Here is a 26,096-nt window from a genome sequence, read left to right on the forward strand (position 1 = left end):
CTTCTAGGATTAAAAGATTGAAGAATCCATTGTTCCATCAAAAATAATAATCTACATATTATCTGTATTTTCCCCAAATTGGAGGGAAAATTTTTTATGTGTCATTATTGTCAGGCTCAGAATGCCACAATCTTCTTATTTCTTAAAGAAAGTTCTTGAAAAACACCTCAACTTACTTGGTTTCAATGAGTATGTCTGCATTTGCTGGGTTTAACACAGCTTTACAAATCAGCTCCTGGGTCACCGGAATAGATTTGTTCATGGACACACAAAGATCTGAAAGGTAATCCAAGAACCTAATGGGGAAGGAAAGCCAAAGCCCATTAAACTTTGTACAGTGTTTCAAATGCTAAAGAGCTGTATTAAGGAAGGTGATAACGTATACCTCCCCCCCACAGGCCCTCAAAAGATTAAGGCATAGGGTATGCAACTACTAACTTACCAGATGCACCTAACCTACCGAATCATTTCTTGTCATCAGACATTTCATTTTTAAAATGTCATTTTCTACAAAAAAAGTATTTTAAAAAATCATAAAATCAAAGAATTGTAAAATTGGAAGGGATCCCGGGGGTCATCTAGTCCAACCCCCTGCAACGTAGGGATCTTAACTAAAGCAGCTATGACAGATGGCCATCCAACCTCTGCTTAAAAACCTCCAAGGAAGGAGAGTCCACCACTTCCTGAGTGAGAGCATTCCACTGTCAAACAGCTCATACCATCAGAAAGTTATTTGTGGTATTGAGTTGGAATTTGCCTTGAATCCATTGGTTTGGGCCTGCCCAGTGCTCTTTTTTATTTTTTTATTTTTATTTTTTAGAAAGAGCCATTAAGTAGTTGCAGCAAATGCCACACTTTTAACATCTGAAGAAAAACAAAGGTGTTGTTACTACATATCCTTGAGTATCCCCCCTCAAAAAAGCAAACCAACCACCGGTCCTACCCTCCAGAGCAGGAGAGAACAAGCTTGCTTCATCTTTCAGGTGACAGCCCTTTAGATATTTAAAGATGGCTATCACAGCTCCTCGGATGCGGGTGGCGCTGTGGGTAAAACCTCAGTGCCTAGGACTTGCCGATCGTCTGGTCGGCGGTTCGAATCCCTGCGGCGGGGTGAGCTCCCGTCGTTCGGTCCCAGCTCCTACCCACCTAGCAGTTCGAAAGCACCCCTAAGTGCAAGTAGATAAATAGGGACCGCTTTATAGCGGGAAGGTAAACGGCGTTTCCGTGTGCTGCTCTGGTGCTGGCTCACCAGAGCAACTTCGTCACGCTGGCCACGTGACCTGGAAGTGTCTCCCGGCCTATAGAGTGAGATGAGCACACAACCCTAGAGTTGGACACAACTGGCCCATACGAGCAGGGGTACCTTTACCTTTACCTTATCACAGCTCCTCTCAGTCTCCTCTTTCCCAGGCTAAGCATACCCAACTTCCTCAACTGTTCTTCATAAGGCTAGGTTTCATCATGACTCCCACGAAACCAGTGTTTATTCATTTTTGAATCAGCAGTAGATTTCATCCCATTAGGCTGCATCCAGACATTATAACACATAACAGATGTGACCCCAAAAGTATTCACTGGGTGTCTGCTGACAACAACACAGGGCACAGGCACTGATAATAACCCCTACGTACCTGTAGCAATAACCCCTTAGATAACTTATGTTGCGCCCCTTGTGCATCATTACAACTCATGACATTGTGTGGAAAGCTCACAAGTGTTGGCATGTCAATTTCTCCAAGCAGAAAGACCCAGGCAGGCATGAAAACAGACTACTGACCAATCATTCAGGTAGTTTCAGAAAACCTACAGGAGTGTTTATGCACTGTTTATTTTGTCTAAGCAGTAGAAGGAAGAGTCTTCTCTTACCTCGGCTCTCTGTTTTTCCTTACAAGGCTAACAAAGGTATCAATCTCAGCAGCAGTAATGTGCTTCTCCAACAGCTTGCGGTTATTATGGAGCAGTGCTGTTATGGTGTCTTCTGCCAAGACGTCATACCCAATTTGCTTCTGCATAAAGCCAAACTGCTTGGCTATATATTCCTTGCAAAGAGAAAGTGGGTGGGGTGGAGAGAGAGAGAGAGACACTAGATGCTTACATCACTTAAAAACCATTAGAGTGAAAGGAAATGTGAAATTATCCATTTATGTTGATTTCTTGATGTGATTTTTTGTTTTTAAGAAAAGACTACTGAAAGCAGGGTGTGCATGATCCTTTTGTCATATGAACTGCCTGGTCTAACTTGGATTTGCAGTTCCAGTTTGCAGTCAGCCCAATTGTTCTTTGCGTAAGTCATAGTTTTTTTACGATTTGGGTTTAACAGCAAACAATTATTCTTATTGATCATTATTGGGTGGTGGTGGGGAGGCTAGAGAATGTAAATGATTCAAAAGCCTTTACACCAAGCAGTTCAGTTGTCCTTTTTGGTTACATTTTAGAAACACACCAGACTGTCTCAAACTCCTTGCTAACCTGGTTCTTCCTGTAGTCTTGTTGGGAGTGTCTCAAAACTCTGTAACAGAGCCGACATATGTGTCTGAAAGGAGCGTGGCGTTGGTCTCCAAGTTCTTCTAGTCTCAGCATTGGTCCATCTCCGCAGTCAGTAAATGGTGCTTGTAATAGCTTGAATATCTGGCAAATTATTTTAGAAAGAAAGAAGAAATTAATCAGCATTAATATTGCAGCACTAGAACCATGAATATCATCAACACAGAGTCTTGCCTTAGGTTTACTATGATATTGAAGTGATCCTGTCTACTGACAGCCACTTCCCTTTCAGCAGAGGCCGTGTCTACATGCCAGGATCCTTGCCTACAGCAACTAATCACATGATGGAGAAGCCTATATTGCCAAGCTGCTAAACCCCATCCATATGCAAATTAGCATTTTAAAAAATAGGCTTCAGAGCATGGCAGGTGACACCAGACAAGCAAACTTCCCCTTATAATCAGTTATATAAGGGCTGGTTCACATGTTACAGTAGGCCATGGTTAAAGGTTTACCAAGAATGAGCAGACTGATTTACTTCCTTCCTCTCCTAACATGAGTTGGAGCTATAAGCCACACTCCTTGGCTGAGTGTTATGCCCAAATCAAGTATCATAGTTTGCTTTGCTCACACCATAACCAGGAAGTCAACAAGAACAATCATTGGCTTTAGATCATGTTTGCTTGGAGCAAATATTCATTACTGTCATGCACTGGGCTGACACTTTTTCATAGAGATATTACCTATGACTTCAACTTCTCTCCCCAAGTTAGCATACACCCATCACTGTAGATGTAAACTTCAGATATTTGCCCCACTATTCACAACTTACATTGAACAACATTTGATATTTTGTCGCCCATTTATTCAGGGTCCAATTTCACAAATAATTCTCAAACTGAAATCTGGGATTCTGGCCAGGGATTTATGTTGCAGCATCTCTATTTACAAGCCCCTTATCCCAAGAAGTCCAGACCATCAGCTATTTTATTTGTGACATCTTATGTCATCAGAAACAACCTTGTTAAACACAATTTACTGTACCTGTTTCAAAATATTTTGCTCTCTCATTAGCTTTTGTCGTTCTCTGTTTGGCTTTGAGAACATGACTTCAAGCACATCTTGTCCAGAATTTGTTCCACCGGTAACAAAATATACCAAATCTTCCAGCAACTTTGTAACAGACCTACAGTTTGTTTGTTTTGAAAGAAAATCCTAGCTGTTAATCCAAAATATAATATGAACAGTGAAAATATCAGCCTCTTAAAATAAATACAAGCCACTGAGTTACAATGAAGAAAAGATACATTTAAAAGTTCAAAGTTATATTTTGATTAATTGTTGTTAAATTGTTAAATTCAAAGATATCAAAGAAATTGGTACAAGAAACTCATGCAAGATCATTACAACATGTAACAGTTTTATTATTGACTCCTTTTCTAACAATCCCTAGCATGTTTTAAAAACTAAAAATAACTTGATGCTTATTGTTGCAAACGCTCCTACTCTGTGACATCCACCTGAAAAGCAGTATATAAGTAACTTAAATATTAAATGAATGAATGAAATAAACAAAGCTGCCTTCTGTGTCTTTCAACCGTCTTATGTTGGAGAACATCTTTTTTCCATTAAGAAGCTCGCATTATTATTTTTCCTTACCTCCGTTCATTCTGGGTTATTGTCCCCTTTTCCAACTTGCCAGCAATGGAACCCAATACTTTGCTTGCGTCATTTGCAAAATCCAAGTCTCGGACTTCTGCAGGAGAAACTGGTACTATAGCAAAAGCTTCTTTGTCTTCTTTTACTGGAGAGGTGCCAATCTTTAAAAACAAGGCAATTTTAGTCACAATCTCACAGAGAAAACGCTTTTGTAATGAAGACCCTAGGGAAACAATGCTCAGGTTCTCCAAACGTTATTGTGAAATTGTGGTAGGAATAGTTCCATTACCACAATAGGCAATTCATTGTCTTTAATTATCATAGTTCAAGCCAAACTCATTGCTTCAGATTCTTCAGGGTTTTTTTTTAGTGAATATTCTACTATTATCCATTGGATTTTATTTTATTTTTTAATTATGGGCTATGATCTGACTTCTGTTTTCCCCTTTGACTCTAGTGCTAAAGCAGAAAAAAGCAGCGGGGATGAGGAGGATAATTTGTTAATCACTTTGTTATCTTTTCTGATGAAAAGCAGTACATCAATGCTTGAAATAAATAATTGGATGAGAGACTAGCTACTATAAGGGTTTAAGTGTTGAGACAGTAGAGGGACTTGTGTATCGTACCTGATACACAAAAACCTTTGCAAGGTCTTCCAAGAGATACTTATTTCTTTCAATTTAAGATGCAAAGTGTTACCGTATTTTTCGCACTATAGGACGCACTTTTTCCCCTCCAAAAATGAAGGGGAAATGTGTGTGCGTCCTATGGTGCGAATGCAGGCTTTCGCTGAAGCCTGGAGAGCGAGAGGGGTCGGTGCGCACCGACCCCTCTCGCTCTCCAGGCTTCAGGAGAGCCCCACCGCCAGCCCCGCAAACTCGGGGGACAGCGGCAGGGGCGCAGCGCGCCTTTGCCGCTGTCCCCCGACTTGGCTACAAGGCTGGCGGGGAGAGAAGCCTGCTCCTCCCCGTCGCCAGCCCCGCAAACTCGGGGGACAGCGGCAGGGGCGCAGCGCGCCTTTGCCGCTGTCCCCCGACTTGGCTACAAGGCTGGCGGGGGGAGAAGCCTGCTCCTCCCCGTCGCCAGCCCCACAAACTCGGGGGACAGCGGCAGGGGCGCAGCGCACCTTTGCCGCTGTCCCCCGACTTGGCTACAAGGCTGGCGGGGGGAGAAGCCTGCTCCTCCCCGTCGCCAGCCCCGCAAACTCGGGGGACAGCGGCAGGGGCGCAGCGCGCCTTTGCCGCTGTCCCCCGACTTGTCTAGAAGGCTGGCGGGGGGAGAAGCCTGCTCCTCCCCGTCGCCAGCCCCGCAAACTCGGGGGACAGCGGCAGGGGCGCAGCGCACCTTTGCCGCTGTCCCCCGACTTGGCTACAAGGCTGGCGGGGGGAGAAGCCTGCTCCTCCCCGTCGCCAGCCCCGCAAACTCGGGAGACAGCGGCAGGGGCGCAGCGCGCCCTTCCCGCTGTCCCCCGACTTGGTTAGAAGGCTGGCGGGGGGGAGCCTGGTTTTGCGGGAGGCGGGGGAATCCCCCCGCCTCCCAGGAAAGCCAGGAGAAGCCGTGCAGCCCTTTTAAAAGGCGCGCGGCTTCTGCCGGTTTTGCGAGAGGTGGGGGAATCCCCCCGCCTCCCAGGAAACCAGGAGAAGCCGTGCAGCCCTTTTAAAAGGCGCGCGGCTTCTGCCGGTTTTGCGGGAGGTGGGGGAATCCCCCCGCCTCCCAGGAAAGCCAGGAGAAGCCGTGCAGCCCTTTTAAAAGGCGCGCAGCTTCTGCCGGTTTTGCGGGAGGTGAGGGAATCCCCCCGCCTCCCAGGAAAGCCAGGAGAAGCCGTGCAGCCCTTTTAAAAGGCGTGCGGCTTCTGCCGGTTTTGCGGGAGGTGGGGGAATCCCCCCACCTCCCAGGAAAGCCAGGAGAAGCCGCGATCTCTTTAAAGGGTTTGCACGGCTTCTGCGGGCTTTTGGGAGAGGTGAGGGAATCCCCCCACCTCCCAGTAAAGCCAGGAAAGCCCTGTGCAGCCCCTCCGCCAAGGAGAGGCTGCACGGGGCTAAAGGGGAAGCCAAAACAGCGAGCGGGATCCATCCCGCTCGCTGCCTTGGCTTTCTCCATAGCTGCGCGCAACCCCTCTGCCAAGGAGAGGCTGCACGGGGCTATGGATTCTTTAGCCCCACGCAGCCTCTTCCGGGAGGGAGAGGCTGCACGGGGCTAGGGGAAGCCAAAACAGCGAGCGGGATCCATCCCGCTCGCTGCCTTGGCTTGATCCATAGCTGCACGCAACCCCTCCGGCAGGGAGAGGTTGTGTGCAGCCTGTACGCTGCTCTTTGGGGCTGCGGGGGGGAAAAAAGATTTTTTTTCTTGAATTCCCCCCCTAAAAACTGGGTGCGCCCTATGGTCCGGTGCGCCCTATGGTGCGAAAAATACGGTAATTTATGTTCTTCTACTATTCCATTTTAATAATGGACTGGGGTTGTGCCCAAGCAATGCTGTGTGAATCATGTCCTAAATAAGAATTGTGTTCATCAGTGTCTTCTCTGAAATAGCTTTATTGGTAGCAGAAGAGATGAGATACAGATGAGATTTCATTGCATGACTTACTTTAAGCATCACAGGTTTTTCTTCCTCTTTATCAATGGGGATATTTGTGCTGTGAACCCAGGTATTTGTACACAGATGTCTAAGTCTGACATAGGAGTTCCTAAAAAGAACCAGGTATTATTTATATTATTATTTATATTATTAAGCTCCTCAGTAAGCCAATACTTTTCAAATAAAAACAACACCTTTGGAATCTCCTTTTAATTTTTTACTTGCAAGGTTTTATTTCAACTAGAATATGAAATGCAGCCAAGTCTTAAATTGCAAGGTATTCAGTATGTAATGACTTCTAGGAAGCCTGATTCACTATTTCAAATGATCTTTCCCAGGTACAAACCGGATGCTAGTTGAAGAGGTGTAATGTGACACTGTTTTTTTTAAGGTGGGATCCAGCGTTGTGCTGGGAGCTGCAATGCTTCATCCTGCAGCCCTCAGCTATTCCAGAGGGGGGCCCCCAACTCACTGGCACAGATTTTGGGGGAGTGCTGTTTCCTAGCCATAAACACATCAAGGAAGCACTGGAAAATAAGTCACATTGTTTCTGCAAAAGTGCTGCCTTTTGTAACTGTCTGCCACAGCTATCTAAGATTGTCTGGCAAATGGTCAGGCATTTTAAAGTCTCACAACAGCTGCAGACACCTTCATCATTTATAACATCGTACCTTGGGACAAGGCTGTCTCCCCCTCGTAAAGTAGTGGGGTCAAGCTCAAAGATGGAAGAGATATCATTTCCTTCAGGCACAGAGACTAAAGAGTATGCCATCTTCTCTGGAGTATTATGCAAGCCCCTTCTGGCTGCATCCTGGTCAGGATCCAGCTGTGGAAGAAATTGCAAATCAAATCAACATTGCAAAGCTGCCTGCCCAGGCTGGAAGGCAGAGCACCTCATGGTTATAACCGAAGCATTTCAAATATAGATACAGGCACAAAAACTCAATGGCACATCACAATCTAATAGGGTTAACTAGAACAGGGCAGAAGACTTAGAAGCAACAGTAAACCATCAAGCTGGGTTGTGTCAAAGTCACTGAGAAGCCAAGACATAGCCTAGGTTTTTCCAGAGCCCCCCAGTCTCCTAAAAAGGACAATTCTACCCAAGTTAGGCAACCCAAATGACAGCTGCCAAGTTTTGGCAACCAACAATTACTTCACATTTGTTCTCATTGTTTTAAGGGCAAGTTGATATCTGCTTGACCCCTGAATTCTGCTTGTGTAGGGAGAGGCATTTTTTGGCCAAATCCTCATTGCCTCTGCAGCCCCCTGAAAATCTGCTCAGAGGGTTGAGGGACCCTTTGGAGGAGGATGAAAGGTGATGTAGAGGGCTGCAGAGAGAAGGTGGGAAATAGTGGAAATTGCCTCCCACTAAAAATAAACCTTATGAATTTAAAAAACTGAAGGTTCTTGGAAAGGCCAAGGATACAACGGGGGGAAAATGAATTATCTTTTCTTCAATTTTTATAATAAATATGAAGGTGCTGGACCACCCTGAGATCTGTAGCTATAAGGCGATATGTAAATTTAATTAATTAATTAATTAATAATAAATATTGTTAGAAAGCTGAATTACAAGAAAGCAACCCTAAATACAAAAAGGCATATGATTTTTACTTGGCAGAAGTAACAGTTTCTATGGGTGCATGCACATAAAATAAGTAACTGCAAGTGGCTTGTCCACGCATCTTCCTAGAGGCAAACTTGAATCCGTTGCAACTCCTCCACAGAAAATGTAAACAATCCCTTCTGCAAAAGCACCTCACAATGAACTAGAAACATTGTCCAAGAAAACCATAGCGAAGAAGCACTCCACAGCGCTGTAAGTGAAAGGAGGCAGAGGAAAAGCAAAATTCAGACCCACCGCACAAATCAGATGAAGAAAGGTAAAGGCAGCCCTTAGAAAAAGTGGAGTTTGGAGTGAGGGGAGGTAATTTAGTTGAGGCACCACAAACTGCCCTTGCAGTGTATGGACGGAGCAGTAAAATGTAGATCTAGAAGAGGAAGCATAGATCACCTGTATAGATTTTGGCCCAATGTCTTGTTGAGTACACTGCCAAGTATTTCTAGTTCAAAAAGAAGAGAACTTAAAAGGAGCCTGATTTGGTTGAAGTGGAGCTCCAGGGAAGTGGGAAATTTCAACCTTTCAGGTTACATTCCGAAAGACGAAATTGTGTGCAAGAGACTGACTGAGCCCTTGATGTCTTATTTTACCATATGCTTATGTATCCAGCGACCATCTCCACACCATCTTGTCTTTTCTCTTACACATTGTTGTTGTACAGGAAAAAAATCAATTTGCCTCACACTGTGTTTATCTTGCTTATGGTCTAATCTCGCCATCTGGTGGTTAAAAGCAAGAAAAGAGGAAACAGTGCTAGGAAGACCTCCAGCCTCTGTGTGTGTAAGAAACGTAGTTGTTTATTGGTTTGCACAGAGTTTCCCCTTAAGGCTTTTGGAATGTTGCTTTTTCTGTCTTAGAGTAATATGTAACAGAGGAGGAGAAGTTAACGATGCAGCCCTTATGCCAAGACAACAGCAGTGCCACATGGGCCTGTGCCACAATCATGGGGACCTACTGGTTCTTCCTTGTGACACAGTTACTGGCAAGACAACTCATCCTATCCCCAAAGTCCATAGCATTATGTAAATGCTGTGGACAACCTTGTTGTGCACCCTAGTGGCTCAACACCCATCTAGCAAAGTCCCCTCACCCTTGGACAGTGGGATATCATGCTCAGAGTGCACAAGCCCCCAGATGCAATCCCTGATTACACAGAAGGGCTATCAAAGAACTACAGTCGAGAAATAAGTTAAATTAGGCATTCCTGGGATTCCTGCTATTTTACTTGATTTAAAGCAAACCCTGGTAATAAACTGATAAAGCAAAATACCAGGCCTGTTAAATTATTCTTTCCCTCCCGAGGAGACTCTGACAGTATCTGTCAACCACAAAAGTGACCCCACCAAAACTTAGCATTTCCTACATAATGTAGTGCAAGCAAAATGTGTTGAAGCTAAAAAAGAAAAAAGAAAGTGAGGAAACTGGCAGCCATTGGCTCTGAGCATATAAGGCAGCAATCTCTGAACCTCAATAAGCGAGTTCTTCTCATTAAAAGGACCATGCTGCACTTCCCCTGAACCTAAGTACTTTACCCCTCTTCCAGCTTCCATTGTTTCTGCTTTCTTATTTGAAGCATTTCTCCCAATCTAACCAAAAGGGCTCCCAGATTGGCTTACAAAAGTAATAAAAAAAGCTCCCGGCTCTCAGGCCTACAATCTAAAATAAAACACACACAAGGAAAATGTATTGTGGAGGGAGGAAGAAAATGGTAAGTTAAGGAAGCTGGTTATTTTTAGTTACATTTCTTATAACAACCAGTGGGGATGCAGCCTGAATGGAATGGCTGAAGGCAGACTGACTCTCAGCAAAAGGGATGAAACAGACTTGCCTCACTTGTTAGCACTTTTCTCAGCAGTTCCTTCATTGTCTGCTTTACAGATTGATTTCAACTTCAATTAGCATTGTCGGATTGTAAGCTGACAGGGGAATGTTGGAAATTAGACATGTTGATGACGGTGGGGATGCTGGCTGCAAGGAAAAGCAGCTGGGTTCTATATTTAGATGGATGTAACTTGGACGCGGGTATCGCTGTGGGTTAAACCACAGAGCCTAGGACTTGCCGATCAGAAGGTAAGCGGTTCGAATCCCCGCAACAGGGTGAGCTCCCATTGCTCAGTCCCTGCTCCTGCCAACCTAGCAGTTCGAAAGCACGTCAAAGTGCAAGTAGATAAATAGGTACCACTCCGGCGGGAAGGTAAATGGCATTTCCGTGCGCTGCTCTGGTTCGCCAGAAGCGGCTTAGTCATGCTGGTCACATGACCCAGAAGCTGTACGCCAGCTCCCTCGGCCAATAAAGTGAGATGAGTGCTGCAACCCCAGAGTCGTCCGCGACTGGACCTAATGGTCAGGGGTCCCTTTACCTTTACCATGTTTAACACAGCTATAAAGTGGGGAAAGGGGTTTTGGGTGGAAGCAAAGGAAAGAGGGAACTACTTTAATTCCTCCCCCCTTCACTAATATTTAGGTTCAGGGCTAGGGCGCTTCATGTGTGTGTTTTGAACACTCTGCAGGACCTTCTTCATAACCATATAAAAATATATATGAATAGCATTATTTTGTGCGACAGCCTGTATCATGCATTCCAGGACCTTAAGTTGTAAATAGAATTTGGGTTTGACATATTAATGATGATTTCAGTGATGACTAACCCACCCTTCATGCAAAGTCCCCGGACAGGTTATAGCAATTAAAGCAGAGTGTTTAAAACAGTTCAAAAATAACTTACAATTTCTGCTTATAGTTGCATTCCCATCCCCACTTCTCCTCCCGTCCCCCAAGTTCTGTGTTATTACAGAAAGCAAAGCATGATAAAATGCTGGAAATAGCTATGAGCAACAAGCAGCTCTCACAGCATTAGCATGTAGAAACAGAAAGGGGGAAACCCCAAAATTTCTTTTAAAAAATTATCTGAAATCAGCAACCTTGTAATGAAACTAACATGTTATTGAACTTCCTCAGTCTTTTTTTAGAACAGTTACAATTTTTTTATAAGTGTCCTTAAGGGCTTTTCCAAATTCCCCTGCCTTCCCCAAGTGTTCACAACTCTAAATGGGAGAGTCTCTTGTCTGGGGTGGTAATCCCATGCTGTTTGCTAGGAAGGAAACTGTCATTAGTACAGGGGAGGAAGCCAATCTTCGGTGCTGCCTCCTAAAGGCTCCCAAACCCTCTAAATCTGCTCTGGAAGGTCCTAAATGCAGGGGGAGGGGGCTGCAGGGAGGTATCTCTTAAAACCACCTCCATCCCCCCCCATTCTGTTTATGTATTCCTTCAGCCAGTAAATGAGCAGCGCTGAATGAAAAGCACAGAATACCCACCTCTGTGATTTGCTGTGCACAAAGCACCATTAGAAACCTTTTAATAGTTTCTGAAAGAGCTGAACAAGTCTCCTTAATTTAGCACTGAAATCATGTCCTTCTGGTTACTGACACTCCCACTGTCCTACACAATATCCTCAATCAGGAGATGAGATACAATTTCCTGTATCTATACATATACTTTCTCTGTCTCTCTCTCTCTCTCTACACACATGCACACTTCCTGAGGTCCTTTAATTACAGCATCTCACTTCCAAGTGCTTAGAACCCTGTGAAAATGCTGCTGCTCAATTCACAGACAAAGATCTGCAGTTTCACCTCCACTATTCGCACCCAATGTGCTCCCTGCACCACATAAACATTCCGAACTGCAACAGCTAGCTTGGCACATTCAAATGCTGACACACACATCCCACTATTATCCATACATTGGAGACATGACCTTCAACCTCCTACAGTCTGGAGGACAATCAGCATCTGCATATACCATACTTCCGAAAGACTACCGTATTTTTTGCTCTATAAGACTCACTTTTTCCCTCCTAAAAAGTAAGGGGAAATGTGTGTGCGTCTTATGGAGTGAATGCAGGCTGCGCAGCTATCCCAGAAGCCAGAACAGCAAGAGGGATTGCTGCTTTCACTGCGCAGCGATCCCTCTTGCTGTTCTGGCTTCTGAGATTCAGAATATTTTTTTCTTGTTTTCCTCCTCCAAAAACTAGGTGCGTCTTGTGGTCTGGTGCGTCTTATAGAGCGAAAAATACGGTAATTCAGGAGTGGGGAACATTCAGCTCCTTGTTTTTTCTGGTCATGCAGCACAGAAAATGCTTGCTCACTGTTCTGGAAACTTATCAACAGACACATCGTTTATTACAAGCAAGAGTGGAGAGTGACTACAATTTCAATGGAGAGATATAGTTTCCCTGTTTCTAAGGTAGAGAAACACTGTTCTAACCAAGTTGTAAGAAGGGCTTTATAACATGCTTGGATAAATAAAGGTGAGATTACAGCAGGCAGAAGGATAGCAGATTTGTTTAGCTAGATATCTTACCTAGGTAACTAAAGATTACCACAGCCCAGTATCACTGGAGACGGCAGAGGAAAAGGCCATGTTAAATACGTTATCAATTAAGAGGTTAACAAAAAGCTGCAATACTAACCCTGCTGAATTCAACTGGACTTACTTCTGAGTAGACATGGTTAGGATTGCACAGTAAGTTTTGATTTGTCTACATGCTTGCCAATCATACCAGGGCCTGTGTCAACACCAGTGCTCAAATTACAGGGGGCAGGCGGGGCTTAGCCCCCTTATTTTTTGTGCTGCCCCTTTAGAGACTTACTTTAGAAACTCTAGAAGCATATCAGGGGCATAATTTAGCTAACATTTTGGGGGGGTAGGCAGGGGTTGAGTTTGTGGATTTTGTTAAGGGCCCCCTTAACTTCCAATCCCCCAATAATCTGAGCACTGGTCAGCACCCCTTGATTAGAGGCAAGAGGATACTCTTGCCTATACTTACTGAGGACTGACATTCCTGGTAATCTTCCACATAGTCAGGATTTACCTGATGGAAGAGAATCACAAGCAGGTCAAAACAACAACTAGCTCCCCCCCCCCCGCCCCAAAATCTATAACACAGTACGCAATGAGCATAAATAAATTCATAAAATGCTATCATAGCCGTGCTAAGGCCAGCCACTCACAAAAGCAAGCTAAGCAACTGTAAAGCTAAAGCAAAAGAAAAAAGAAAAACCCATCAGTGTAGTGTGCTGGCTCAGCTCTTTAATATGAGCAAATTTGTGCAGGACATAGGAAGAGCTTGCTGGATCAGACCAATGACCCGTCTAAGTCCACCATCCTGCTCTAACAGTGGCAAACCTGATGCACGTGAGAAACCTGCAAGCGGGACAATAATACAACAGCTCTCTGTCTACTTGTGATTCCCAGCAAGTGGTATTCAAAGGCATATTGCCTCTGACAATGGAGGTAGAACACAGCCATTGTGACTGTTGCTAGCCTTGTGGCTCCATCAATTTGTCTAATGCTCTTTTAAAGACATCCAAGTTGGTGGCCCATGGCTGCCTTCCGTTGGATAGTGTTCCGTTGACTAACTATGTGAAGAACTTCCTTTTATCTGTCCTGAGTCTTCCAACATTCAGCCTTCATCAGATGCCCATGAGTTTTAGTGTTATGTGAGAGGGAGAAAAACTTTTCTGTATCCACTTTCTCCATGCAATGCATCATTTTATAAACTTGCATTACGGTACCTCTCACTCGTCTTTTCTCTAAACTGAAAAGTCCCAAAGGCAGCAACTTTTCCTCACAGCGGAATAGCTCCACCCCCTTGGTTATTTTGGTGGCCCTTTTCTAACTCTACAACATCTTTTTTGAGGTGACTGTATCAACCAGTTCAAGATATCACAGTTTTCAGGGCACTTATTTATTAAAGTACATCCACAGAACTCTATAGTAGGAAAGTCACTTATGGAGAGAGTTTAGTGTTTGTTTCAAGCTTAATTCAAAGAAATGTCGGTGCTGCCTAACTTGCGACCCCTTCAGATTAAGATATTCTTTCCAAGTCTCAGTACTTATCCTGAGTAACAGTACCTATAAAACAAAGGAGGAAGGCAGCATGTAAGGAAAAGGTTCTTGGGATACTGACCTCTGCAGCTAAGTAGTGTCCAGTGGCAAGATGTTTGAAACGAAAAAGGCTATTCCAATATCCAGCACCACCTCGACAAGGGTCATGTTGTACTACCTGTAACAGACACATCGTTTTTTACAAGCAAGAAGAGATGCGCTTCCAGAAACCAGAGGGCAATCAAGAGATTCCAGAGGGTAATCAAGAGAATGGGCCAAAGCTAACAGATCGGCGGAAGAGAAGTGGGACGATCAACAAGAAAGAAGTTGTCTAAACAGCTATGACAAAATATATTTGTGATAGTGCATCTTGATAGTTTGTGATAGTGCATCTTCCTATGATGAGTAGCAATGCTACGCTGAAAGAACATCGGCACCAGTGAGTGTAAAAAGAATGGCTTGGTGTCGGAGGATAGCTGCCTTGAGTGAGAGCAGAAAGGAGTGGTTCTATGACCACAGGTGAAATGGACTGAGTTCTGGAGGAAAGGGTTGTCTTTGGTGCCTGGACTCCTCGCTGAGAGATAATGTAACATCCATATTTGGGGATGTATTTGTTTGTGGAGATGTATACTGTGCATTTATTGGTGCCACAATAAATGTTGTGCAGGCAAAATGATGCTGTGAATAACAACAACAACAACAACAACAATAAAAAAATTATTATTTATACCCCGCCCATCTGGCTGGGCCTCCCCAGCCACTCTGGGCGGCCCCCAACAAAATATCAAAACACAGAAATGCATCCGACATTAAAAGCTTCCCTAAACAGGGCTGCCTTCAGGTGTCTTCTAAAGTCTGGTAGTTGTTGTTCTCTTTGACATAATTGGTCAAGAGGAAGACTATTAAGACAACTGTGACACAACATCCTCCTAGCCTCAATAGTTTAGAGGGCTTGTTTTTAGCACCCTCTAACCTGGTCTGCAGGTGCTGCTCTGAAATGCCACTCTGGCAGGTGGAAAGGAAGTTTAAACACCAGCCTACTGTTTGAACATCAAGCCAGCCTGCACTGTGTAACAGAAATCAGGTGAGACAAGGGTGAGGGGTAAAGCTCTCCTAAAGTGTTCAACCAGCTTTCCAGGCAGAACACCAGGCGGCCAGGTATCCAATCCAGTTAATAACCTGTCCTTGAGAACATGTTGCTGTTTTTGAAATCTAAACAGTGTTTCCAGGTAGGGGAAAAAATATAGGATGGGAAGCACAACAAGCTTTGGTGTATGTGGAGCTTTCCATCTAGGTTTTAAATAAAGGCAATACTCATAACAAACCTATTCAGAAATCTCTATTCCCATCTTTACCTCAACTTCCCACAGAGCTTTTGAGCTAGTTGCAGAAGTAGCTGACTGTCTCCCAGTGGTTCTCAGGAAGACGTGCTGCTTCTTTCTGTGCTCGTCACAAGTCAGAAATTTTTCCTGCTCTGCATGAAACAACCGCACCACATCTCCCTGCAAAGGCAATGAGAAGGCAAATGGGTAGGAAGTTCAACAAATACTTTTGAAATTTAAAACCTAGCAATGAGGTGCATTGTTCATCGTACCCCTTTCAGGATATCGTCTTTGTTATCGCTCCATTTCATAAAGAGGACTATTTTCCAACTTGTGTTGCAGTTCACCGAGTTCACCTGTAACAAAAGCAAGCATAAGCAATTAAAACAGAAACATGCAGACACATGAATTGTTATGAAATACTTTTGTTCAGCTGTTGCCTTTTTAAAAAACAACAACACACACACACGCTTCATCGGTGATATAAATTTTGCAAGGGAAGTGGCAGTGTGCATGAAACATCTGGAATGGTAATGGAAACCATGATTGAAGCTAACTAGGAATTTCTCTCATTGAGGACTTGCTAACCATGGTGGGAGCTGTCCTTTTTTGGAGTTTTATTTATTTATTAACATTCTTATGTTACATCAGTAAACATTATCATATTACATCACAAGGCTTATTATAATTTTCAGCATGTATACAAAGTTTATATACCTAAAGAAAAGAAACAAGGACAAAAAACTATTCCAAAATCATATATGTACCAACACTTTGGATTTCCTGTCTATCCTGTTGTATATTCCATTTTTTACAAATGAATGTACTCTTATTATTATATATTTCTTTACATTTTATCTAATGAGAGACGTCTGATGAATGGAATTTCTGGTGAAAGCGCAAACACTCCCAAAGCTAATTTCAATCATGCAGCATAGTTAAGTGTGGGAGCATTCACCAAAAATACAGGGAATCTTTACAGTTTAGGAGACAGGTATAGAAACAGACAACAAAGCTTAGTTCAACAACCTTACTGAAGCTATGATTCTGAACAACTTGAATGTAGCTGCCTAGTTAGCTCAGCAAAATTTACAGCACGCTTATGCAGAAGTTTTCAGAATTCGAGAAGACTTACAGTGCAATCCTACTCATATCTAATCAGAAGTAGATCCAAGTTGAATTCAATAGGGCTTGCCTCCAGGTAAGCTTAACCCAATTTCCCTAGGAGTAAGTTCCATTGAAATCACTATAACTTACTTCTGAGAAGACATGGGTAGGTTGCTTGAATTTAGCAAACTTACTTCTGCATAAGCAAGTTGGGAATTTTGCTGTTAGTGGTCAGTTCAAGGCTCTGTCCTTCAATAACATCTTTAGTAAAGCTAACTGAGCTACAGATGAAAGATGTGTCATAGCAATATTACTATTAATGTAGTATTACTATTAATGTAAGTGTTGAAACATCTCATTTATACTCTATTTGCAGCTTAAAACAACTACTCCAGTTAATCTGCAAACCAGTTTATAGTCCAACAAATTTTTATTGGCTTCGGTATTTTGTTTTAACTTACCTCATTACAGCCAGGATTGTCTACTAGTTGGTGACTACTGGCGTGCAGAGGCTGGCCAGCGTTAACCGGATTCAATACCACCTTGTCCCCTATGACGACCTGAAAAACAAAAGAGTAAAGGTACAGTGTTGCCCCTATAATTCTAGTGACCTCCTGTTTGTGCTACTGCAATGTTCTCTTTGTGGGCTGCCCTTGAATTAGCTTGAATTAGCCAGATCCAGAATTAGGCTGTCAGGCTGATGCATGGCACAGTTCAATGGAGCTGTGTGTCATTGGTCCTGAAAGTGCTGCACCACCTACCAATAAGCTTCAGGGCCCAATTAAAGAGTGTTCGTGCTAGAATACAAACCCATAAATGGCTTGATAACCCAAGTAGCATCCTAAAATGTCACCTTCTGAAGGAAGCCCACTGTTAGTGGTGCTGCTGAATGGATGACACTGAAGAAGAAGAAGAAGAAGAGTTTGGATTTGATATCCCGCCTTTCACTCCCTTTAAGGAGTCTCAAAGCGGCTAACATTCTCCCTTCCCTTCCTCCCCCACAACAAACATTCTGTGAGGTAAGTGGGGCTGAGAGACTTCAAAGAAGTGTGACTGGCCCAAGGTCACCCAGCAGCTGCATGTGGAGGAGCGGAGATGAGAACCCGGTTTCCCAGATTAGGAGACTACCGCTCTTAACCACTACACCACACTGACACATGACAGGGCCTTCTTGGTTGTGGTCCTCCATTTATGTTGTTGTATTGTTTATACTGTTTGCCACCCTTTGTCCCGTTCAAGAGGAAGGGCAGGACAAAAATTCAAAAAATAATATGAATAATAAAAAGTTCATTTCAGAGTAATACCATTATTAGGCCAACCAAATGTCATGAAAAAGTGTGTGAGCTTTTGAGTTTCCCAGAACTCTTCTTCAGGCTAGATGGTTTTATTTAAAACACACACACACAAAACAGGTAGGGGGGAGAGAAAGAGAGAACAACAGTTGGTGTTTGTCAAGTCCTCCATAGCCACATCTTGTTAAGTTTTAAGATGGAGTATGGGAGGAGTTAGCAGACATTCAAATGAGGCACTTTCAGGTGCAAATGAAGGTTTCAGGTTGCACTTTTGCCTCTTGGGGGGAAAGAAACACAGAATGGTTGAGCCACGATCTCTGCAAATACAACAACCAGCTGCTGCTCAGTTCTGCCTCATGGAAACTTTGAAAAACAAAGTTTCGGATGGACTGTTTGACCATGAAGGTATGGAACTCAAGAGAGAGGCACCGTTTCTCTAGTGCTCCTTCCACCAGCATTCATACTTCGAGGTTAATCTGAAAGTTGACAAAGTGAGTCTTTTTCCATCCACGATAGTTCAGAGATTAAAATATCTTATCATCTCTCTCACAGACATGACTCAACAACATCAAAAAGTGTAACCAAAAATGCAAAATAGCGAACAATAGTTTACTTCAGCGATGCCATCCGCCTTCGCTAGTGCATGTTATCATGAGTCACGGAAACCTCTCTTTAAAAATAATAATGCTTAATGCATTTTAAATGAAGCTCTCGACTCTCGAGCAGTATTTCCACAGCAGTACTGAGACATTACTTTAAAGTGTTCGCACACATGGGAGGGGGGGAGACAGCAAGGATGGAAAGTACCAGCTCCACCACCCCCATCATTACAGTTTGCTGCTTATCAAGTCATTCATGGAAGGCAGCTGCCTGAAGCAGGAAACCTTTTGTAGGTTCCAGGGCACTTCAGAACTCTGAACAATCAGAGGTCTAACAGGTACAGGGAGTCTCCATGAAAACAGGAGGCTCTCCCTGCCATATTGTTGCCTTCCATAATTTGGAAGGTGACAGAAACGGCAACCAAGCGTAAAGGCTATGCATTTGTCCCTGCTGCTCTTCCTCACACGGTAACAAACACATTTAAATAATGCCTGAAGAGGGTTCATATCCTCAATAAAGCTACGTTTAAATCACTCTCACAAAAATGTGTACGGCAATATAATCTGGAGCCTCTCCTGAAAACTGGCTATTTAAAGTGCTTTGGCCAACCTGATAAAGTAATTGGCTGTGTTTCCTGTTTGCACTATTATAACAGGGGCATATGAGGTGCATCAAAACTTCATCAGCTTCAGAATCTCACAGCTACAGCACCCAATTATCTACCATCACTATCAAGAAAGAGTATACTGGAGTTGCCATGTCCTTCATGTTATTTCCATAAAGCAAAACAAAAAAAAATTAAAAACGTCTCAGTCCTACATCTTCTGCCACAGAATCACCTATGTGGAAAATCAAGGTCATGGAAAGAATTATAATGCGCCACGTTAAAGATTCCCAACAAAAGCCTGGAATCAGCAATGGACTGGATGAAGGCCATTAAACGGAAACTCAGCCCTGAGTTTTTGCGGGAAAGTTAGCTGCAGAGAGAGAGAGAGAGAGAATTCTCCCCCAAAGAGCTAGTATTTTGGGGGGTACTCCTAGATTCAGCTGTATCCAAAGTGGCCTAGGTTTTTCTCTGCCTTTCTTCAGATTAGGCTGGCGTGCCAGTTGTAGCCTCTATTGGACAAAGGCAGCCTAGCCAGTATGTTCTAGTAACATCCGGTTTTGCCTAATATACTATGTTATACTGTCTTTGAAGACTATTTGGAAAGTTTAATCAAAGCAAAATACATTCTCATAAATCAGTCCTGGATTAGAGATTGTATCTCAATAGTATTAAAAGAACCTTCAGGTCCATTTCCAAACACAATTCAATATATCACCTAGGACAATATATCACTTAGGACGCAGGTTCTTAAAGGAATGCCTACCACTGCCAACCTGCCTGACATAAGGTGTGCAGTGATCAGAGGGTGCACATTCTCAGGGAAGGCACTGTAGGTCGATTTCCTGCCCTAGAGAAACGTGTCTGACACATATTGTTAGAGGCAAAGGGATTTTTATTCCCCCAGGCTTTGAAATGCATTTTAACATTTTCATTCTTAAAATGCACAAACTATTACATATTCAGCTCTACTGAAGGGGATATATACAACTTTTAAAGAAATGAACAATACTAGCCCCATGTAACTGAGGGGCAGACATGCTAAACTGTTACAGAAAAAGCAAGGGAAGAAGAAGAAGAGAATAAGAGTTTGGATTTGATATCCCGCTTTATCACTACCCGAAGGAGTCTCAAAGCGGCTAACATTCTCCTTTCCCTTCCTCCCCCACAACAAACACTCTGTGAGGTGAGTGGGACTGAGAGACTTCAGAGAAGTGTGACTAGCCCAAGGTCACCCAGCAGCTGCATGTGAAGGAGCGGAGACGCGAACCCAGTTCCCCAGATTACGAGTCCACCGCTCTTAACCACTACACCACACTGGCTCTTAATGGCTCTTAATAGTCTTAATGGAGACTACCATGGCACCTCAAAGTGAATGGGTGAGATCCAACAGGCTTTCTCCTTCCTCTCTTGTCCCCATGCAGCCACACGAGTGCCTCCATATTATGCTCCAGAGGATTAGGAAACTATTTGTAGCAGATTTTGGAGGATGCCCAGGGGGCTGGAGGGCGAAGAGGGGAACAAGAAATCCAGTTGCACAAGTAGATTTCTGTTGTGCAGATGGGTAGACAACAGAGGATGTCAACTAATGCTCATTTTGGCACACAACTTTCATGGATGCTGCCCCCGCCCCCAGTTTTTGCTGCAATTAAAGTAAATTTTTAAAAAAGTTCCCAATCGTTTTATGATCGGGAAACTAAATGCTTGGTGCATTGCTGTATTTTAGCTTAAGAACAAATTAATACATCAACAAAATAACTTAAGTGTTTTCATAACCATTTGAAGTAAGTGGAGATTTAGATGGCTACTGTTCCAGTCTTTAAAAAATGTCCCTTGTTTCCAAAACATTTGTTGCCATAGCAATTCACCTCCCACTCTCTTCAGTCCAGGAAAGAGAGACATGTATACTGTATAAACTTCTTGTGCATTTAATTAATCACAAGAAAGTAAGCTACTGACGAAACAGCTTTGCAATATATTGCACCGCACACCGTTTTCTCTGACAATCCTGTAAACTTACGCTATCTCCTATGGAACGCAGTTTGTAGAAGGGCTGTATGTAAAACCAGGACCCTTCATTGCCAGCCTCATCCAGAGTCACCCTCATAGCATTCTTCTCTAGCAGAGCTGGAAGTCTCTTATTTACCGTCAAGTATTTGTTGCTTTTCAAGTGCAAAAGCTAGAAGTTAAAAAGAAAAAAGGGGGAAAGAGGGGGAAGGGCACCACAAACGCAATTAAAACAAAAACAAAAGAAACTTTTATCTCACTGACTACAATAGTCAAAGTTTTCATAGGAACGATGAGAAAATTCCTTTCGTTCCTTAATGCTTTCACATACTGTACTTCATACTGAGGTTGAAAGCAGAAGACAATTCCATTTTTGAGGCCCCCTAAAATTATCCCAAGACATTTCTTACACAGAGTGGTCAAGCTAAAAGTTGAAACCTCCTACCCAAAATTCTCCATAGTTGAAGGAATACTGCTGACTATGGAGTAAAAATCTGTAGAATACCAATATAATTAAGAGCTATATAGGATGCTATAAAGAGCATTAAATGTTCACTCAGTATATTTATAAATACCTTAAAGTTATTACTGCATATACCCTTCTATCAGCTTTAAAGGTAAAGGTAAAGGTACCCCTGCCCGTACGGGCCAGTCTTGACAGACTCTAGGGTTGTGCGCTCATCTCACTCTAGAGGCCGGGAGCCAGCGCTGTCCACAGACACTTCCGGGTCACGTGGCCAGAGTGACGAAGCTGCTCTGGTGAGCCAGCACCAGCGCAGCACACGGAAACGCCGTTTACCTTCCCGCTATTTATCTACTTACACTTAACTGTGCTTTCAAACTGCTAGGTGGGCAGGAGCTGGGACCGAAAGACGGGAGCTCACCCTGCCGCGGGGATTCGAACCGCCGACCATGCGATCGGCAAGCCCTAGGCACTGAGGTTTTACCCACAGCGCCACCCGTGTCCCTGTATCAGCTTTAGGAAGATGCTAAAGGCTACAAAGATGCCTTGGCTACAAAAGCTAGCAACCAATCGAACACTCATCAAGTACCATATTTTTCCGTGTATAACATGCCCCCGTGTATAAGCCGACCCCTATTTTTTGGGACCCCAAATTAAGGAAATGGGGGGAGATTGCCCAGAGTTGTTAAGCTTTTAGCATTTTTTTATAATAAAAAACATCGTCTAATGGAAAAATCTACATGGAAAAATACGGTACTTATTGGGATTTTAACCTGCGTCTCTCATATTCAAACCCATCACTCTAGCTGCTGCACCACATTAACCCCTTAGAAGAATGCCTACATATATATGGATAAAAAGTACAAGGCCCAAAGTGCTGTGACAACACAGGGCAACAAGTGCTCACTAAAGCACAACCTCTTGTGAGTCGAAGAAAGGCTATGATGCTTGTGCATCTCTACTTGCAAAACAATGAAGTTGCAACTTCATGTCAATTCAAGCCAGTCTGTCTGGCATATACAGCTGCATAGAATTATGGGTGCCAGGTTCACAGAGACTTCTTAAAACACAGCTGAAGCATACCTGAATAACATTGCCATATTGGATAACCGTGCCAAGCAACTTCCTATTCTCGGTCTCGTTCTGCTTCTTCTCCAAATCTGCAGCATGCTACAAAGGAAAAAAGAATGCTGATAAGCAAGGGTGGGAAACTGGGTGACAACCAAACAAACAAAAGTATTTTTATGAAGACTGCTTGGAGAGCAAGGCAGTGGTGAAGTTTGGAAAGAACAGAGTTCTAGGGAGGAAAAATACTGTGGAAGTCTAAAAGGCCGGCCCTTTGCTGAATGCTAGTTTTAAAACCATCTAGCTTTACTTATACAGTGGTAACTCGGGTTAAGTACCTAATTCGTTCCGGAGGTCCGTTCTTAACCTGAAACTGTTCTTAACCTGAAGCACCACTTTAGCTAATGGGGCCTCCCGCTGCTGCTGGAGCACGCTTTCTGTTCTCATCCTGAAGCAAAGTTCTTAACCCGAGGTAATATTTCTGGGTTAGCAGAGTCTGTAACCTGAAGCGTGTGTAACCTGAAGTGTATGTAACCTGAGGTACCACTGTACTTTAAAGCATTTTCAAAAAAAACCCCACAACTACCCCAAAACCAAATCAGGACTCAAGTTTCCCCAAAACAGAGCTACACAAATATATAAAAGGCAACATTATGAATTAAAGTGATATGTGCTGCTGTTGTTGTTTTATTTATATCCTGTCTTTCTCCCTGACAGTGACTCAAGGTAGCTTACAGCTCAAATAAGAACAACTAAAAACGGGGGGACGATTGGAACACACACATACATGATTCATTAAAAAACATACCGATAATTACAGTAAAAACAGCACAACACCAGCCCTTTCATTAAAAGCAGTCAGTACAAGGATGGAATCAGTCTAACTTCTCTAGGGAGGGAGTTCCAAAGTTTTGGAGCAGCCATGAAGAAGGCCTTCTCGGGACTAAGAGAAAGGCCTCCCTCAAGTATATAAACCCAGGCACGTTCGTATGAGGGAATACAGTCTTTCAGAAAGCTTGGATCTAAAATGTACGTCTAGATGGTTTGTGGCTAGTTCAGTTCCATCATGCACAATGGTGGCCTACAGTGCATTACAAAAGGAACAAGAAGTCCTGCACTGTGGAAGAAAAGTCATCTTTCGTATTTCACAGAATGTCTCCTAAGACAAACATTCCTTTTTGACATGCTTGTTAAACAGGGTAGTCAGCTTTCCATTAAAACATGCTGGAAGTGGCTTTACAGAACACCAAGAAGGATATTTTGGAACAACCATACAAGGTTAGACAAGAAGGGGGATATAAACCCAAACGATTGTATTCCTCTAATCCATACTTTAAACAACAACAAAAATCAAAATGAAAGAGAATACTTCAAGTGTTTCTTACACTTCATTCTTTCAAGAAGTGAACATTTTTTGAAAGGTGTTAAATGGAGGTATAGGGTCCCACAACTCCTGATACTCAGAATCCCAAAAGTGTGAAATTAAAAAGCATTTACAAGACCAAGAAACCTAAAATATGAGGTTACTGTCTACTAGTAGCAAAGCTATTATATTTATCTAGATCCATTTCAGTCAGACTTGGGTCAGGACAGTGGCGTAGCGTGGGTTGTCAGCACCCGGGGCAAGGCAAGTAATTTGCGCCCCCTAACCCATGGATTTGCGCCCCCTAACCCGTGGATTTGCGCACCCTAACCCTAACCCCCAGATGTTGCGCCCGGTGCGGCCGGCCCTCCCTGCACCCCCCCACGCTATGCCACTGGGTCAGGAAGACACTTTGGTTAGTCCTGGGTAGCATGGGAGCAGCAGGACCAGAGGAAGAGCACTTCGGCCACAATATTTGGTCCAGGAGCACACACAGCTGCTAATTTGTGCTAAGCCATGGTTTGGCTTAGTGTTGTAATGTGTGAACTCCATCAGTGTCCTGGAGTCACAAAATGTTTCATCATCGGTTCTGCTTGGAAACTTCACAGCACTTTCAAAACCATCAGCCAGAGTAAACTTCTCAGTTGAGGTCTTGAGCTGCTGGCAGAGGTGGTGAATAACTAGATGTGGGTTAACAAGTATAAACATCACAAAATGACAGTACTGTAATGGCTTACACACAAGGGGCACACGCTTGGAACGACCAACTTTTGATGCTGAAGAACAAATCAAACCAAGCACTATATAAAAAGCCCACTAGGTGTCAGCTTTCCAAAAGGAGCATTGATTTTTGATGCCGGTCAAAAACTTCAGCGTCCCAGATTCCTAAATCCCTTAAATGGCATTAGCTTAAAATAACCTGACCCTTCGCATTGGTTGATCTGCAACAGAAGATGCTGAATTCCATTGGTAGACACACAAGCCAAAAATGCAAGTAATTAAATATTGGAGTTTAACGTTTCCTTAAAGATTACTCCAAACCCACATGACACAAAAACAGTAAGACAGGAAACTGCTTTCACGTTCCGCAAAGACTGCGCCAGGAATTCTCAATGAACAGTCCTCACACACTAAGATGCTTGTGTGCTTCTATGCTGGCAAGAGATTCATGCAATAATACACACCATGGTACCACTTAGGCATCTTCTAACCATATTAGTTTGTTTGCAGAACAAACAATAGAAGAGCCCATTGGCATCTTGAAGGCTAACTCATTTTATTATGGCATTATGTATTGTGATGAAGGTTCATGCTGTAATAAAACTGCCGTAATTAAACTTTTACTGCTACAGGAAATTGTGGTGTCTAGGTCTGCGGTCTACAGGCACATGCTTCAGCTGTGAACCAGTAAATATGTTTTCCTTTAGATTTACCCCTGAAAAACAAACTCCGCTATCCCTCCTAAATGCTTTTCTTTTTATATACTCATGTGTGTAGTTTAGGTTTGATAAAACAAATTATCATTGTTAAAAAAATCTCCTGGTTGGTGTGATGGTACGCTCAGATCTTTTTCTGGATGAGCCGTTCCTTTAAAAACTCTTGTATATGATAGAAATCCATCACTTGTCTGCCATAGTTAAGTATAGCACTGAGATCCATGACTTGCTGAGGCAGAGATCTTAAAATAATAATAATCTGCTTGCTTTGAACAATCCAAGTATATCTATTGTTTTCGAAACCCCTCTGTTTCAGAAGAAGTTGGTCATGAGACACTGTGGGCCGTTGCGAATTTGCTTTTAAAAGACAGACTCATACCTGCTGTGACTACAGTGAAGGTTTACAAGCATCCAGTGAAGGTAGTTTTTAATATGTGGAACTGACCTCACATGCAAGGTCAACCCATTATTAATTATTTCCCAAGAATAAATTAAGAGTTAATACACTTGGCAATTATACACTCTGCTGGTTCTTTGGGTTAACTATGTCTCATTCCTTTCCCAGAAGAACTTAGCATAGTCCAATGAGCATTTGATTTGTTCT

At 43.2% G+C, this 26,096-nt stretch overlaps 1 protein-coding gene across 4 annotated transcripts in view; it reads right to left on the reverse strand.

Moving 5' to 3' along the window:
* The window catches only part of ITPR1 (inositol 1,4,5-trisphosphate receptor type 1), a 215,889-nt gene that overhangs the window by 117,933 nt on the left and 71,860 nt on the right, over window positions 1–26,096 (reverse strand). For 3 of the 4 annotated variants that reach the window (XM_083491015.1, XM_083491014.1, XM_083491013.1), the window contains 14 exons: window positions 22,712–22,798; window positions 21,179–21,337; window positions 17,124–17,222; window positions 15,828–15,911; window positions 15,589–15,735; window positions 14,316–14,411; window positions 13,173–13,217; window positions 7,392–7,546; window positions 6,730–6,829; window positions 4,144–4,304; window positions 3,529–3,670; window positions 2,470–2,628; window positions 1,867–2,039; window positions 177–296 (listed from right to left, as the gene is read on the reverse strand). In XM_083491015.1, the coding sequence (XP_083347141.1) occupies window positions 177–296; window positions 1,867–2,039; window positions 2,470–2,628; window positions 3,529–3,670; window positions 4,144–4,304; window positions 6,730–6,829; window positions 7,392–7,546; window positions 13,173–13,217; window positions 14,316–14,411; window positions 15,589–15,735; window positions 15,828–15,911; window positions 17,124–17,222; window positions 21,179–21,337; window positions 22,712–22,798 (1,727 nt within the window). The remainder of the gene's footprint in view (window positions 1–176; window positions 297–1,866; window positions 2,040–2,469; window positions 2,629–3,528; window positions 3,671–4,143; window positions 4,305–6,729; window positions 6,830–7,391; window positions 7,547–13,172; window positions 13,218–14,315; window positions 14,412–15,588; window positions 15,736–15,827; window positions 15,912–17,123; window positions 17,223–21,178; window positions 21,338–22,711; window positions 22,799–26,096) is intronic. The other variant, XM_083491016.1, reaches the window with a different exon arrangement.

Source organism: Podarcis liolepis (assembly GCF_965112155.1).
Source record: "Podarcis liolepis genome assembly, chromosome: 2".
Lineage (NCBI taxonomy): Eukaryota > Metazoa > Chordata > Lepidosauria > Squamata > Lacertidae > Podarcis > Podarcis liolepis.